Below are 17,032 nucleotides of genomic sequence, written 5' to 3' on the forward strand. Positions count from 1 at the left end.
TCCTCACTCCCCCCGCCCAGCTTATATTCTGTCCCAGAATCAGAACTTTGTAAAATGCTGTGAGAGCAAAGGCTGCACGGATTAGTTTTTACACATGTATGCACACAGATAAAAGGGAAGCAGCTCAAACAGAGAGATCTCCCACACGTAAACCTGCAGCTTTGAATCAAGTCCAAACTAAAAGAGGGCCCTCCCCAGGTTTTCTTTTGTTTCTCGTGTGCTCTGTGCCTCTGGTGTCATTACAGGCCATTAACCTTTGTTCCCTGTATTGTCTCGAGCTCTGGGTTACTCTCTGAGTTCTTGTAACCTCATCACATCAAAGGGCAGAACAGCGTCATGGTAGACGCACTGTTTCAGTCTCTCTGGCCTCGGTGGACTTATTCTCCCTTTGTTTTGTTTCTGTTTTTTCCACCATCTTCCTCTTCCTGGACCTGGCTGCTGATGAGGGAGTGGAGAAAGCTGAAAACGATTACTTAAGTCACTGCTGCTAAAGGTGGTTCTACAAGCTGTTGAATCATGGGGTGTGCTTCATTTTTCACAAGTTAGGTTTACTGTAAGGGTTTGGCACTTCATTGAGAGTTAAACTTTGGGCTGAAAAGCTTGGGAATGCATTAATGTCAAAGAAGAAACATGACTGTGAGTTTATAACCCCCACCCCACGCACAAGAGTGGAGGCAGCAGCAGACTCTGTAGGGAACCACAGCCAAATTTTTGTCAAAATAAAAGTACCACTGATCCAAATGATGTCAATCTTGGCACCAAACTTACTCGAGTCCCCACCAACACACCTGCTGAGTTTAAATTTGGATTTGGATAAACAGGAATGACATAGGGAAGGACAAATGGAGCATGATTTCACAAATTTATAGTAAATAACTTTGGCAATAACATATCCCAGCTGGGTGTATTATCAGACACTGAAATGGAGTGGAATAATGCTACAGGTCAGACCGGTTATATAGGAAGGGACTTTCTGCTGCTGAGCTTGTTCAGACAAAAACCACACATACACTTACATACACACTTCTTTCTACTGAAATATCCACATTACATAATCTAAAAGTCATGTTTTGAATCCTCAAAGAGGATTTAAAAAAAAACTGCCTTTACAGCTACAAGAACAGCAGCACCCTGAACCCTGACTAATATTAATTTCCTTTAAGTCCGCATAATGTGACTGTTAAGCAGGTTTCAAGTCCCCATTACAGTCATACCCACCCAAACACAACAAAAACACAACAAATCAGGATCGAACATGCCCACAAGCATGAAGAACAGTCTTGAAACACAGAAACAGAAACCCTCACACCAATGTTTCACAAACACACTCCAGCACGCTATCTGACTTGCAGAATTTATATTTAATTGCAACATTTCAGACTAGACCTTCATCAGGCCTTTCAAATATAGATACAAAAAACATAACATATCCAACTGTGAAACATATTTAATATTCAGTGGCGTTAAAAATATAATGTGCATCTGTCAAAGTAAACAACAGACAAATTTACAAACAAAACAGTCAAATGTAATGTACCCTGGTGGTTGTGAAAGGATAATACTTGTGCTTTTACATGTTTTACACCCCCTCAACTTCAAATTCCTCCTCAGCATTTTACAAATTCTCCATCAGTTTTTTTTTTTTAAATTTCTTGAGTAGTTTCTTGAGTTCCTCTGGAAGGTCTGCTAAGAAGCATTTAAAAAGAGTGTAGCACAAAGTGTTTATGAGAGGGATTGTGATACTTTGTTGTGGTGGTGCACATATAGCAAAATGTCAAAGATGTCCAGTACAAATTTTACATGTTTACTTGATGATTGTAAACTTTTTTTTCCACATTTAACATTCACTCATTCATACAATCTGGGTTTTTTTTTTGTAACGTTACATATTCATGATAGAAATTGGGTAAAAGAATAATCAGTCCCACTTTGACAACTGATAAACTGAAAAGAAACAAAGTGGTGACATTGATTATAATTTGTCACAGTAATTAATATCACAAAAATAATTTTGTCCCCTATCCACCAGCTACAACTTCAGTTCAACTGTGACAAAAGTATAAACCAATGCAGAAAAGTGTAAATTTAGATAAAAGTACAACTTTTCAAAGCTTTTCAGGGACTGTAGGAGAGAAAGTTAGCTAATGTTAACTGTTATTAACTACTTCAGGCTAATGAATATATGAGCAAGTATTAGACATCTGAAGCTAATGGTCGCATTAGCTTCAGGTGTCAGCCAAAATTAGCTCAACTAGTAGTAGTAGTCAGCTCAAGCAAATAGTTATATTAGGCTAGCAGCTGAAGTTAGCTGACAACAGCTACTATTAGCCACTTCAAGTTAATGTCATGCTAGACTAGTATCCAAAATTAACGGACATTGAATAGCAATAACAATTTCAAGCTAATGGTCATTACTAGGCTAGTAATCAAAATGACCTGATAATAGCTACTTTTAACCTTTTCAACCAAATATAATGCTAAGCTAACAGCCAAAGTTAGCTGACATTAAATAGCCTTAGCCACCTCAAGCCAGTGGTCATGTTAGATTAGCAGCCAAAATTAATTGACAAGTGACATTAGTAATTGAAATTGACTACCAGTAGCTATGTCAAGCCAATGGTCACCAGTCAAAATGGCAACCACTGAAAACCAAACTGCAGATGTTGACAACAACATAACATTAAAACAACAGTCAAATTAAAAAAGGTGGAAAAAATAATGCAAATGTTAATTAAATGTGTAGATTGTCTGTATTTCTGAGTGCCAATAAAGTTGTAAGTGAAAGGAAGAATTTGACATTTTGGCATATGTGCTTATTTTTTGTTAAACATTATTATGGGTTCATATCAATAACACAAATGCATACTCCCCAAGAGGCACTTAATTTGTGCCAATCTAATTCACAAGTTGTTTTCTGAGTGACTTTAATTCTTGATTTGTCTATAATATCTTTATGAAGTCAAACTAAACACTGGTTAAAAGAAAGGGGGGGGGGGGGGGGGGGGAAATCACTGAACAAACTGATGGATGGTGTGTACACAGCAGGAGGAATGTAAAACAGACATTAATAACAAAGCAGCGGTGTGTACTCCAAACTCTAAATGAGTATCAGTAAATGAATCACGGCTGAAACTGGAACTGTCTCTCCTGTTAGCCTGCAGCTTGTAAACGTACACCTTGTATGTTCTCCTGTCACAGCAGCAAGATAATAAAGTCATGCCGAAAACCAGTCAAGCGCTTGCAGATCAGATCCCCGCTTAAACCATCGCATTCTTTAGATCATATTTCAGCTTCTTTGTGATACAATCTCTTGTTAGGCATTCAAAGTCTACCATGGAAACTCATGAGTCTCTTTATTGCAGTTGTTTGGCCTGAGCTCAAGGTTTTGGCCTTCAAAAAACTAATCTCTCTTTTGTTATAATAAGAAGTGGTGAAATATTATACGGCATATTTATCCAGTTGGAGAGGCTTCCAACAGTCGATCAACAGCAGAAAAGGATCTACAAATGAGGCTTTAAAAGCAAAGCTCACAGCTGCTGTTGAAAGAGCTGATTTAACTGTTTATAGGGTTTTATAGTTCAGAAAGGTCTTCACAGAGGAGAGAGGAGGCAGTCAAGTCCTACATACCCTGAAAATGTGCAGTTCTATATATCCACTGTGAAGAAATCCTGTTTATCCTGTTGCATATTTTCAGTTTCACTGAAAGAAAGGGCGATTATTGGTATGCCACTGCTCTTTCTGTAAAACAAGGTCATTCTTAAAAAAGCATGTTTAGGAACTACCAGCACTACCACCAGAGGGTGTGTTGAGTTTTATGAATTTTTTCCCCCACAAGAGGTTTAACCGCTCCCCAGGCAGGTATTGAGGTTTTTTTCACATGATGTCATGCAGACATTCCTCAAGATTGTACACTAAAAACCACCTGATGTTTGCTTTGGTTGCTGGGATATTGCCTTTAGTTTTTCATGATTGCCTGCAAATGCTAACTGACTACTAGCCGAGCGATAATACAACTCAAGAAACTGTGTTGCAAACCAGAAATGGATGAGGTTTCCCTCAAGAGCTGCAACCGACATGCTTCAGAAGGTCCAACTTCTACTTTGCAGGCAAATGGTCCCTCTTTCCACTATGCATTGCACTTTTCAGCCTCACTACAGCTCCAAGAGTAGATGGACAGCGTTTGTAGACGAGTCCATCATGTCTAGAAATATGCTAGCAACCAAAACAACCACAAAGAGGTTGCCAACTGGTCAGAGAATACATATTTTGAGAAATGGGAGTGTGTAGGCCTGTGTTGCTGGCGCTTTAGCAATTATTTTCTCAGTGACTACCAGCAGTTTCCAGCAAACACTTTAAACCAGTTGGGAATACTAATTTTAAACATTCCACTACTGGAAACATTGTAAGTATTTAATACTTGTTTCTGTGTTAAATAGCTAGATAATTAATAAGGTGGTAACAGTGACTGCTACTGTGAACACTGTAAAGTTATATTAAAGCGAATTATGCAGTGGCCTAATCAGCATGGCTTGTTCTTTTAATAGTTTCTGGCAGTTTTTGCTGGTTTCAGGAAAGGAAATATTTTTTGCTACTGTATGAGAATCACTGCTGGTGCCCAAGCATATGACAAAGGAACAAGTGCGACAAACCGTTAGTTGCTTCTTAATCTCCGTCTTGGTAGTTTTTAAGACCCGCGGACCAGCTAGCTGTTCTGACTAGTCCATGTTGCAAGACTCTTGAAACAAGCTTAATCCTGAAGTTTAAGCTGAGGAGTTCACCTGATGTGCTTGAAATCGTATTAACGATTTGTGTTTAAGCAACGCAGCGAGTGAGGTTGCCCGTTTCACCTTCGTTCTACTCGCAATAGTCAGCGGGCTCTCTCCTGAAGCTGAGGAGGCATGGTGACGCAGGCGGCGGCTTTGCTTCTGCTGCTGCTCCCAGCTGGTGTTTGCCTTCTCGACACCTTTCTTTCCTGACATAACGTCCTGCATCGGCGCTGCGAGCAAGTGGAACATTTCCAGCGGCGCGTCGAGACTCAGGTACTGCCAAGGTCTCTTACCTGCCATGTCTCTCTGCTTCACATTAGCTTGGAACTTCTTGATTAGCAACCGAATGATGTTTTTGTGACCGTGCATGACAGCGATGTGGAGAGGCGTGTGACCGCTGTTAGACCTGGCGTTTACGTCAAAGGTAAGAGAGTGCTTTTCAATTCCATACCTGAAACCGAAAATGGATGATGGATGAGTGCCATTTATCATCTATAAATAATAAACACATTAAAGATTTTATAACGCTGCTGTCAATACAAGAGAGTCATGAGTGGGTCATTGGTCTACCTTCCACTATTAAACCTGAGCAGACAAAACTAGCACTAATCCATGCAAGTACTTCAGACGTTCCTAATTATAGGTCACAAGTTTGCTGCATACCCTAGAGTGTTGAGGACTCGGTGGTCGCCGTGTTTGGCAATCCAGTGCAGTACAGTGAAGCCTGAGATGAAGTCTTTTTTGTTGAGGAGGGACGGTTCCTCTCTGAAGAGGGTGTAGATTTCCGGCCAGTTGCCCGCCGCCGCCTTAACCAGCCAGGTATGTTCCCTCGGCTCCAAAGGAACCAGCGACTGATGACAGGAGCACACATAATTTTAATTAATGAAGCCTCATCATGTATTATATGATATGTGTGGGGCAAAAGGAGAGTATAGGTTTTATAACCTATGCTAAAAGCATGTAACCTATGAACAGGTGAACAGTAATTAATACTTGTGATTATGTTAATCACAGTTGTTAGTTTTAATAAGTCTTACATGTCGACCGTGGTTGTCACGGTGGTTGGAGGAGGGCGAGGCTTCTGTAGATGGATTCATCTTTTCCCCTTTTGGCTCGTCCAGACTGGCGAGGCTGTGGCTTCGAGGCGGCGTGGAACAGGATGATAATGAGGAGCACGACAGATTGTGGCGGAGGCTGAGCGAGGAACAAATCCGGTGAAGGCGGCTCCTCCGAGCCTCCTCGGTTCCTCTTCCTTCCCTTGCCTCCCCCTGAAGAATCTGGTCCAGGTCGGCTCCCATGCTGAGGGACATCCTTTGTTTGGTGCTCATCCGGTTGGTGGCCCCTGGACGCTGCCGCAGGTAAGGTGAGGAGACAGAGTCATCGCTTGACGCTGCGTCTTCACGATCACAGAGATCACCTTTTAGACAGAGGGAAGCGTTCAGTGTGGTATAAATCATTGATTCCCACCCAGCGATAAAGGACACCAGGCGATGGTTATGGTGCAGGTGGGAAAGTAAAGACAAGTTTGAAATGATGTTCCTTAAAATTTTGTTGTAATTAACCAATTTGAACATGAAAGACAGGGCTGATAAAGGACAGAAATTGCTGTTTTAAATGCTTAGAAGTGAATAGTGAACTTAAACTTCGGATCAGACCTGTGGAAAGATAAAACGGCGCCACTCGGCCCGGAGAGCATTGGTTCTCGTTGAGCTGGTCAGTGGAGCGATGCAGCGGTGACGAACGAGCTGAGGGCTCCTGCTCGTCATAGAGCTGACCGGTGGAGCGATGCCAAGGCACTGTTTTAGTGTCAGCACGACTCATCATGGAGTCCAGCATACTCTTTTGGGTTCGTTTGACAGTTTCCTGGATTCTGGGCACGCCTACAGGCACACCTGTTTTCACGAAAATGTTACAGAGACAAGTCAACAGCTGGATTACCACTTTTGCTTAATGCACCTCAGGCAGAGGTGCATACACAGGAAACCCAAAATAAGGACGGCAGCTTATTTAAGTGCATACTGTTCATTATGTGTCAGGCATGAGTTGGACTCTATTACTGAGATGAACTTTGACGTAGCTAAAATGTATGGAGGACCAAAACTGACAAAAATCTGTCATTCATAAATATAATAAATTTAATAATTTTCTTATCAATTTGCTAAAATGTGCTATTAAAAACCCCATAAATGTGTCTCAGGCTATAATCACTTATTTTATGTTTTAAATTTTAAATAAATAAAAGACTGCTGGATTAAATAAATAAAACTTTTTTTTTCTTTTCTTTTTTTAAATTAAGTATCACTTCTGACTATTAAGCTGATCATTTTTTTAAATTTCTTTTAAAATTTACTCTTCTCCTACCAATTGAACGGTATGGAGGACCACAACTGTCAAAATGAATGACTAGTTCAGGAATCTTTACTTAACTAAAAAAAAAAAAAAAAAAATCCTCTTGTGATTATGGTAAATGATATAGATCAAATTTTGTAACAAATAGAAGGACAATCTATCATTTTCACTTGTTTGTGTTAATATACCCTTCGGCCACTTTCTCAGGTACACTTGTTTAACTGCTTGTTAATGCAAACATCTAATCAGCCAATCAAGTGACAGCATGTAACATGTTTAAGCATGTAGAAACGGTAAAGTCGAGCTGTTGAAGTTGAAACTGAGGATCAGAATGAGAAACAAAGGTGACTTAAGCGAGTTTGAACGAGGCCGGACTGAGTATTTCAAAAACTGCTGATCTAGTGGGAGTAAATATCCAGTGAGCGGCAGTTCTCTGGGTGAAAATGCCTCGTTGATACCAGAGGTGAGAGGAGAATGACCAGAGTGTTTCAAGCTGATAGGAGGGCAACAGTAAGTCAGATAACAGCATGTTATAACCCAAGTATGCAGTATGCAGACACGTCAAACCTTGAAGCAGCGGCAGAACCCGAGGCATTCCCATCAGCTAAGAAAAAAAGAAACTTCACACAGGCACACTAAAATAGGATGAAATTAGAGGGGGATATTTTCTTGGCACACTTAGGGCTCCTTAATACCAACTGATTTTCATTTAAACCCTATGCCCTACCTGAGCATTGCTTGTCCTTCCCTTTAGGACCACAATGTTCTTTTCTTCTGATGGATATTTCCAGCAGGATAATGGACCGTGTCACAAAGCTCATTTTCTAATATATAACTGTACTCAAATTGCCTCCACAATCACCAGATCTCAATCCAACAGAGAACCTTTGGGATGCGGTGAAATCGGAAATTCACATCATTGATGTGCAACTGACAGTTCTGCAGCAACTGTGTGATGTCATCATGCCAGTGTGAACTGAAATCTCTGAGGAAAGTTTGCAGCACCTTTTTCGATCTGAGCCATTAAAAATTCAAGCAGCTCTGAAGGGTCTGGCCCAGGTGTACCTAATAAAGTGGCCGTGAGTAATTTTACAATAATAATTTTTAAAATGTAACAAACAAAAGCAAATGTATTAGGTAATGAAATAAATTAAACAATGAATAAATAAACAGATCTAGATGCTTGTTTACATACATATAAGTTTTTCATGTGTCACATAAGAGCTTGACTTTTTCATCCAGTGAAAAGTGACTCAATAAATTTCCTAATGTAATTAAATGCACCAAAATTAATATTAAAAATAAATGGAGGCAATAATCTATAAACTGTGACATAAGTTGATATTTCTTTATTTTATTTTATATTGAACTTTCAGCTATATTGATTTTTAAACTGATTTAGTAGTCATTTATTTTTAACATATTCATTTAATTTCATTTACTTTCTGCATTAGTTTCCACATTTCTGCCTGTGTATGACAGTGAGGAGGTTTTCCTGGGGACATTTATCGCTGACAAAGTCAGGGGGAGTCATTGAGACAGGGGAAAGAGTGATTTTGATGGGGACCATTTTCAGTGGTGGATTAATACTGACAAGCTTCTAACCAGCTAACATTAACAAAAAGACCTGCTAGCGTACCTGCTCTGATCTGCAGATCCGAGGAGCTGCTGGTCCATCCCAATGCTCTGGTGGAGTTAGACGGCGGCCACTTGGTGCTGTGGAAGCCGCCAGCGGACGAGGGCGAGTAGATGCTGCTGTGGCTGGACGACATCAACGATCCGTGGCTCTGATTGGTCTCCGGTTTGGGTTCCCTTGCGAGTGGTGAGTATTGGTGGCCCTGCCGGATGTTGTGGTTGAGCGCCGTCTCCAAAGGCAGGCTGCGTCTGGTGGTCTCGCCCAGTTCCAGGCTAGGGCCTGCAGTTTGCCCCCTCAAATCTGGATGGTGGGGGCTGAGCTTTTCCCCTTCAGCGCCCTGGATGTAAATCTGTGGGACAGATGAAGGTGCAGGCGTGTCTATGATGCACGGCGATGAGGAAGACATGGCCCTCACTGTGTCACCGAGTGGCACATTCAGTGGCCACGCTCCTTCTCCTGAACCTCGCCTCATGGGGGCCTCCTCTACATCATCTTCATCATAACTCACAGCAGTTTTATAGCTCTGTCTGTGCTTCAAACGCCTTTGGGTGAGCTGTGGACGCATAGGAGGCTCCTGATGAAGACCACCTTCTGGAGGCTGGGGCCCCCTTCTGAGGGCCTCTGACCCCGGGCTGGTTTCTCTGTGAGGAGATGCAGGTGTGACACCAGGAAGTGGACCAAAACCTACTCTCAGCTCTCCCCCTTTAGATGCCTGATCCAGGGCAGGAGGTGTGGGCGGACTGGGTGTCTTCAGCTGTGGTTTCTGTGAGATGTGACTCACCGCCTGTGCTGTCACTGGTCGTATAGACTGGTCAGGTGTGCTGTGTACCTGCTGCTGTCTCAGGTCAAAGTTCACCCCCATGCTGCTGTTGTTCGGAATGACCCTAGTTGGACTACGAGGGGTGAGCATTTGCCCCTCAGTACCCTGAATGTAACTCCTCTGGCCTGAGGAAGGAGCAGGCGTGACCCTCCCCGGGGCACTGAGCGGAACGCTAGGGGGCCGCGCTCCTGCTGCTGAGCCCTTCGTCACTATGACCTCCTCTTCATCATCTTGGCTCACAGCAGTTTTGTAGCTTGGCCTGTTTCTTGCCCGTCGGGGGGCATGCTGAGGGTGAACATCCCCCTCTGGCTGCCTCCTCCCTGTGAGGACCTCAGGGCCCGGGCTGGTTTCTCTATGAGGAGATGCAAGTGTGACACCAGGAAGTGGACCAAAACCCCCTCTCAGCTCTCCCCCTTTAGAAGCCTGATCTGGTGCAGGAGGTGTAGGCAGACTGGGTGTCTTTAGCTGTGGTTTCTGTGGGATGTGACTCACCACCTGTGCTGTCACTGGTCGCATAGACTGGTCAGGTGTGCTGTGTGCCTGCTGCTGTCTCAGGTCAAAGTTGCTGTTGTTCGGAATGACCCTAGTTGGACTCCGAGGGGTGAGTATTTGCCCCTCAGTACCCTGACTGTAACTCCTCTGGCCTGAAGAAGGAGCAGGCGTGACCCTCCCCGGGGCATTGAGTGGAGCGCTCGGGGGCCGCGTTCCTCCTGCTGAAATCTGCGTCACTGTGATCTCCTCCTCTTTCTCCTCTTCATCATCTTGGCTCACAGCAGTTTTGTAACTTGGCCTGTTTCTCGCCCGTCGGGGTGCACGCTGAGCATGAACACCCGCTTCTGGCTGCTTCTGCCCTGTGAGGACCTCTGACCCTGGGCTGGTTGCTCTGTGAGGAGGTGCAGGTGTGACACCAGGAGGTGGACCAAAACCCACTCTCTGCTGCCCCTGCCCCACTTTAGAAGCCTGATCGAGAGCAGGAGGCGTGGGCAGACTGGGTGTCTTCAGCTGTGGTGTCTGTGGGCTGTGACTCACTACCTGTGCTGTCACTGGTCGTATAGACTGGTGTACCTGCTGCTGCCTCAGGTTTAAATTCTCCTGCACGCTGTTGTTGTTGGTCAGGACGAGGCCAGCCACAGGTAAGATTGTTTTCGTTGCAGTTTCTCCCGACGGGGCGGGTGCAGTCGCTTCTTTCTGCTGCGGTTTCTGTCGCGGCTTGTTAGGAGCGGCAATTTCGGCGCTCTTCCCGACCGGGACCCACGGAGGGTCGGAGGAGCCCACTTCAGCCCCGCTACCTGGGACATATCCTCTGAACTTCTTCCTGAGGATCACATGAGACACTCCGTCCAGCTGTTTGACGGTGGCCACGGAGTTGACGAACTTCTTGAAGAGCTCTCGGTTTCGGTCCTGGTCCGCATGATCCCGAATGAAGTTTTTGAAGTGCAGAACCAGGTCGGAGTTTTTCACTGTGCCTCCGCGGCTCTGGAGGAACACCAGCACCGCGTCCTGAGTGAACTCCGAGGCCATTACGCTCCGATTAGTGCGTTATGCAGCTCCTCTCTTTCTCTCCCGCCCTGTTAGTCCCAAAGGTCAGGAGCTGTTTCTGTCAGACCAGAATAAACTCCGCCCACCCCAGGTATTTAACCGCACTCTCACCTGCCGCATCCCCGCAGGTAACCCGGATGTTTGTTGCGGATCTAAATGAAGTGAAGATGCGAGCTCCTATTTCAGGAACCAAATGTGCAGTAAAGCCGTGATAATAATCATGTGTTTATAGCACTGCAGACAGGGAAGCGCTAAAACTTCAGCAGGTTTCTGTAAAAGGTCCGAGAGCTCGCCTGCTGCTGTTTTACATCATTTAAATATCCCGATTCTTTCTAACTTTATTTCCACTGCAGTGATGATATTCATCTATATATATGTGTGTGTGTGTGCAGGTCAACAGGATGAGAAGAAAGAGTCTGATAGTATTTACAAAAAACATTTATTTAGCAAAAAAAAAAAAGCTGTTACTTTTTATTTATTGTTCTTAAGTCTTTCAGAAAACAAACATTGAATTTCATTCAACAATAAACCAGAATCTTTTCGAGATATTCTTTAGTGCCTCTGAAAATAAACAGTAATCAACAGTACAACTGGGGTTATAGAGGAGGGCATACGGCAGTGTGTGTGTGTGTTGTACTGCTTGGAGAATATTTAAAAGGTGCTCTCAAAACTAAACACGTAGGCGTGGAATAAAAGACAAAAACCCTCCACTGACCAGAAGCAAATAAATATCATATACTGCAGAAATGAAACCATTCGGAGTCTGTATGAAGTGAAGGGAAGCCAAATGGTGCCTGTTATACAGCAAGGTGAGAAAAGTTTATAAACCTGATCCTGCAATGAGTCACGGAGGAGCTATGGAAGCCCAGATATGACAAAAATGTATCAAACAAAGAAAAAAAATGTAAGGATTAAAAATAAAAAGGTCACCATTTTGCACTTGTTTCCTTTTGTACTTTACTCATCTGACAACACATTTTCTGTGTTTAAAAAAAATTATTACCTAAATTTAATTAAATAAGAAGTCAGTGGGGTCAACTGAAACAGAATTAAAGGGACACACCACCAATTTTAAGTCAGTTTTATCACCATAATGTTTTAAATCTGAACATCTCTGTTCAGGTACGTGTGTAAACACACCTTGAGAAATAATCTCAGTGAGTAACCAAACTCATATTTCAAATTTTTCCTGGGACGCCTGGCTTCAAAGGCCAAAAAAGTTCAGGTCCTACATCCTGAAATTTTTAGATTAACAATTTAAAAAAACAGCCACCAGTTGAATTTGTATTAAAATGTCAGCACAGGGATGTTGGATTCGACACATAGAGTAAGGCTACGGGTATTTTCGTGGCGTTTCTTTCTTCATCCTCTGCTAGAATCAGGGACTTCAATGGTATCAGGCAGAGAGGGAGAAAGAGCTGAGGTTAAATGACATACTACAATGCCTCCTCTGCCTAAATGAGGTGTTTTATGTTATGGCCAACTGGGAGGAGGCCTGGTTCAGACCCGGGATGCACTGATGTCTTGGCTAATAGAAGAGCTGGAGGAGGGGGCCAGGGAGAGGAGAGCTCAGACTGCTACTCCCACAGCCTGCACTCAGATAAGTGGCAGAAAATGAATGAATGGATGGATAAGAGAAGAAACTGATGCACAGCTTAAAAATAAAGTGATAAATCTGGCATCTAAAGGTTTTACAGTGTGGGTCTTTCTTTTCTCTGAGAGAGCTGGACTGAAAGGAGTTTAAAAATATGTTTCTCAGTTTTCTATGAAACTGAAAGTCGTTTGGAGAAGTTTCTGAAAGAAGGATAATTAAAATAAAATGTCATGTTACACAGTGGGAAACATATTGTTAATTTAAAGGTTTCCTGGAACTGAAAATGTTTCTATAAATGATCTGAAAGTTAGAACATTACAATCTCTCAATTGTAAAGGTTTGCTTCTTCTCAGCGTCACAAAGTTAAATATCTTTGGGTTATTTTTCCGATTATTCTATTTTTAAGTTGATCTCTGTTGGAAATCAGTGGATTTTAAGGTGACTACCGTAGCTGTCAACATTTCTGACATAAAAAAACCCCTCCAAAGTCCAAAATTGAACCAAGATGAAATCTGGAAATCTCAGCCTGTGAAAGTCTTTGGAATCTGTACTTTTCCTTGTGAAGCGTCAGACTTGATGAGAGGCATACGACAGTGTCTATAGGTCAGTGTGATTTCTGCTGCAAACAGCAGTGGGACTGCTACAAAGTGCTACAAGCTGCAGATGTGCAGACAGCAGTGGCAGTAGTTGTGTTACAGTTTAACATGACAGTGACGTTTACAGCTCATCTTCAGGATTTTTTTTGCTTTCTGTCTAGTGAAACAGTGAAACAAGATCGTAGTCCCTCTGATTTTGGTGTTCATTAAGGTTAAGGTGACGTGAGAGTGAGGCAGGCTCCGTGGAAAGATGGAGAAGATGATGATCTTTTAAAGATGGTGGTGCTTTCTCTTTGGGAGATAACTGCTCATGTGCACCAGCTATCAGATAGAAAGACCTCATGGAGGAAGGTGTGAATGTTTGAGGCTCCTGAAAGTATCACCAGTCAGTTAAAGGACAATTCCAGTGTAGTAATATTTAATTCACCTCCATATGATTTATTCTTGGGCTCTACTAGAGTAGCTTTGCATAATTCACAGTTTAAAATAATCTTTATTTGTCTTATTACTGGGGCAACTCTGCCTGTAACAAGTGGATTTAGCTCTTTCTCTTACAACAACTGCAGGTGGTGGAGTTTAAGTCCACCTAAACAAAGGATAACACCCTTTACAGAGAAGCAGCTGGATGAAATCAGAATAGAAAAGCAAGGAGATTGTCCACTAGTAACTATACCATGGATGGTGTTCTCACACGGGTGGACCTGAGTACACATAGTCTACAGGGTTTTTCATTGCTCTATTTTGTGCATTCTCCTCCTGCCCTGACCTGGAAATCAGTCTAACAGAACCATCTTGAAGAATGTCCCAGTTTCTAAAAAACATCTGGAGGTCAGAGCAGAGTGAGGATACACAAGTGTTTTCCCTCTGGAGGTGTTTCATGCCTGAAAGCTCCACACTGAAGCATTCATTCATAAATAGTCTCCAGTGTGTTATTTTCCTGTCCTTTCTATGTGTTTCTGCTTCAGTGTTCTTTATGTAATTGGCTATGACCTGTTTTCTGTAGCCACTGTGGTGTCACATGTTTTGAAGCTTTGATTTTTTTTGTGACTGAGCCCATAAACTCATCAGGAAAATGTTTACACAGGTCTCAGCAGAGAACTGTGTTCCTGTAGACTTCCATAGACCAGAGGCATTTTTGTAACCAGTTATCGCCCTCTGGTGTCCATTATGAAGAATGCCGTTTTAAGGCACTTGTGTGTTGACATTACTTTTTAAACCTGGAAGCTACGTCTGTCTTTTGTGTGTCTTTGTGTGTCTCGTTGTGGTTTTACTTCCACTTTTGAGATTGCCTGCCCTGCACTCATGAGTTTCACCTGTGTGTGACTGTTCCCACCTGTGCCTCAGGACTATATATACATTTGAGTGTGTATAAATAGTCCTGTTTGTCTCTTCATCTACCTCTCATTATTTGCACTTCCAGCACTCCTTTTTTTGTGGATTTTTTTGATAAGCTAATGAAGGCTTGTGTAAAATACATCAGTAGGAACTATATGCCACATTTCATGTGTAACAGAGAACGCTTTAAAGCAGCAGTGCCTCATTTTGTTCTTCCCCTTTCCTTGTGTCTCTTCCTCACTTTCTCTTTTTGGTTCTCTGGTGGAAGGAACTAAGATGCAAGAAGAAGAGGTGAGGAAGTACAAACTGAGAAATGGGTAAGAAGGATATGTGTGGGAAACACTGGGTATCCCCTCTTTATGACACCATACAGATCCCAGAGTAGAAAAACCTATGTGAAAGTGAAACTTTGGCCATGTTTAATCCTTCACTGAAGCAGGATATATATAAGAAGCCCCCCCCCCCCCCAAAAAAAAGCAGAAAAGGTCTAAGTGTTTAAAAAAAATGGAGAAAATCATCCACCATGCTGGAATTGTCCTTTGAAGGATTTGATGATAAACTTTCCTGGTAATCCTCTGATCTTAAAATCACTCATTGGAGCAGAGTGTGGTTAGAAATATTGTCTAGTTGCTGGCGTTCAGGTGAACAGAGGCCTAATGTGCAGTCAGGCGTGAACAGAAAGAGGCACATTAAAGGCTTTTCTTCATGTGTGAAGTCTGCATAGTCATTTCAAAATGGGCGGAGCTTGTTTTGGGGGATCCTTCATGTAAAGCTCCTTCACTTTTTATGGTGCTACCTGTCCTTCATGTTCGTGATGTCACAGTGATGTCACAGTGGTAGATCTGACCACGTGGCTAGGGCTTATAATTGCAGCGGGTGGAAGCAGTGGTGGAAACAAAGAAGAGCAGGGCACGGGGCTTGCTGCGGGCCAGCCGTTGGCCTCTGCCAGCTCTGCTGGTAGGCTCTCGGCCAATCGCGTCAGCTGCTCCTCTCCCTGTCGTATGAGGTCGTCCAGGTGTCGCTGGCGGATCAGAAGGGAGGGCTTGGTGCTGACGAAGCGCCGGTAGTCTTGGAGTTGGGGTGCGCTGAAGTAACTGGACAGGATGGCGTGGACCACGCGCTGCCGCCGGTCCAGGTTCTCCTTCAGCTCTCGAGCGTCTTCGGTTTGGCGAAGGAGGAGAGAGCGCTTGTGATTAAGGGAGTCCTGAGGAAGAGGAAAACAAACACATATATCAAACACATACATCTATATATCTTCTTTGTTTATATATTTCAAAATCACATGCCAATAATGCTCGTCCTCTCTCTCCTGTAGCTTGCATTTTTTCCTGTTTGTTTGTTGCCTCTCCACAAGGAAGGGAGTTCTTTCTCCCTACAGTCCCCAAGTGCTTGCTCACAGTGGATCTCCTGATTATTGTTTTTTTTTTCCAGTGTTGCAGTCTTTACCTTATCTTTACCAAATGCTTTGAGAGGACTGTTGTTATACAAATAAATTGTCTCTAATAACTGCTGTGTTTGTGTTACCTCGGGAAATGAACTTCATGCAATAAGACATTGTGACTTAATTCTTTAAATCACTACCATGTACTTTATAACAGTGGAACTGGGTAAACAAGTGGATAGTACTTCAGCTCCCCCTTGTGGCTACAGATGGGAAAACTTCTTTCTTTTACAAAGTGTTCTTAAACGTGTGACTGCAAAAAAAAAAAAAAAAAAAAAGCTCATTAAAGTATTCAGAAACAACCGATAAGCTGTATAAAATCAACTGTTTGATCTTCTTAAAAAAAACAAGCACTGAACACAACTGACTGCTTTTATAACACATTTACCAGAATTGGTCTGAGTTTGAGGCCAGGGTAGCAGATAAAAGTTAATATTTCATCTGTGAGTTGACTCAAAAGTTTAGACCTATTATGTCGTCGGGTGAGAGCAGATAAAGATACAGCAAACATTAACAGAGTCAAACATCGATTGTCTTCACTGATTCAAGCTCATTTTTTTCTGTGTGCTCCTTTGTTCAGAGAAAGGGGTTGGAATGAACTGTCATATATCAAAATATTTGGGACTGAAATCTTTGTTGGGACTATTTTTAATATCTGAGATAATACAGACATGGCTTAAGTCATACAGCAGAACTGCACACTATTGAGATCAGGGTTATTAAACACAATTATTCACAGACCTTCCACAAAAATGAAGAAACTTTTTTTTTTATTTGGACCGTCTTCCTTTGACTCTATAGAATTTGAAAGCATGCAGGTAAAGGGAAACAAATAACAAGGAAAACAGCAGGGACGCAGATAGTGTGGTGCAAAATGTGTTCAGATTTATACTTTAAGTTAAAGTCCCTTTCCCTGTCAGTTTTGGTCCTATAGAGGACCAAAACTGACAATATCA

At 42.6% G+C, this 17,032-nt stretch overlaps 2 protein-coding genes across 4 annotated transcripts in view; both read right to left on the bottom strand.

Annotated features, from left to right (window-relative positions):
* Positions 1 to 4,760: 4,760 nt before the first annotated feature.
* Positions 4,761 to 11,092, bottom strand: LOC134619194 (mediator of DNA damage checkpoint protein 1-like). Its single transcript, XM_063464966.2, has 5 exons — positions 8,755 to 11,092; positions 6,422 to 6,658; positions 5,804 to 6,183; positions 5,430 to 5,617; positions 4,761 to 5,217 (listed from the first exon to the last, which is right to left on the bottom strand). The coding sequence occupies exons 1-5, from the start codon at positions 11,090 to 11,092 to the stop codon at positions 4,761 to 4,763; spliced, it is 3,600 nt and encodes a 1,199-aa protein (XP_063321036.1).
* Positions 11,093 to 11,550: 458 nt separating this feature from the next.
* shroom3 (shroom family member 3) overlaps positions 11,551 to 17,032 on the bottom strand; it is a 72,335-nt gene continuing 66,853 nt past the window's right edge. For all 3 annotated transcript variants that reach the window (XM_063463674.1, XM_063463673.1, XM_063463675.1), the window contains one exon: positions 11,551 to 15,839. In XM_063463674.1, coding sequence (XP_063319744.1) covers positions 15,453 to 15,839 — 387 coding nt within the window. In that variant the 3' untranslated portion in view covers positions 11,551 to 15,452. The remainder of the gene's footprint in view (positions 15,840 to 17,032) is intronic.

This window comes from Pelmatolapia mariae, linkage group LG20 (assembly GCF_036321145.2).
Source record: "Pelmatolapia mariae isolate MD_Pm_ZW linkage group LG20, Pm_UMD_F_2, whole genome shotgun sequence".
In the NCBI taxonomy this organism is placed as follows: Eukaryota; Metazoa; Chordata; class Actinopteri; order Cichliformes; family Cichlidae; genus Pelmatolapia; species Pelmatolapia mariae.

Excerpts from the sequence above, each read along its gene's own strand:
- LOC134619194 (XM_063464966.2), bottom strand. The coding sequence starts at position 11,092 with ATGGCCTCGGAGTTCACTCAGGACGCGGTGCTGGTGTTCCTCCAGAGC. Across the intron at positions 6,659-8,754 it reads GGATCTGCAGATCAGAGCAG|GTGTGCCTGTAGGCGTGCCC; the intron begins GTACGCTAGCAG and ends TCGTGAAAACAG. Across the intron at positions 5,618-5,803 it reads GTGACAACCACGGTCGACAT|TCGCTGGTTCCTTTGGAGCC; the intron begins GTAAGACTTATT and ends TCCTGTCATCAG.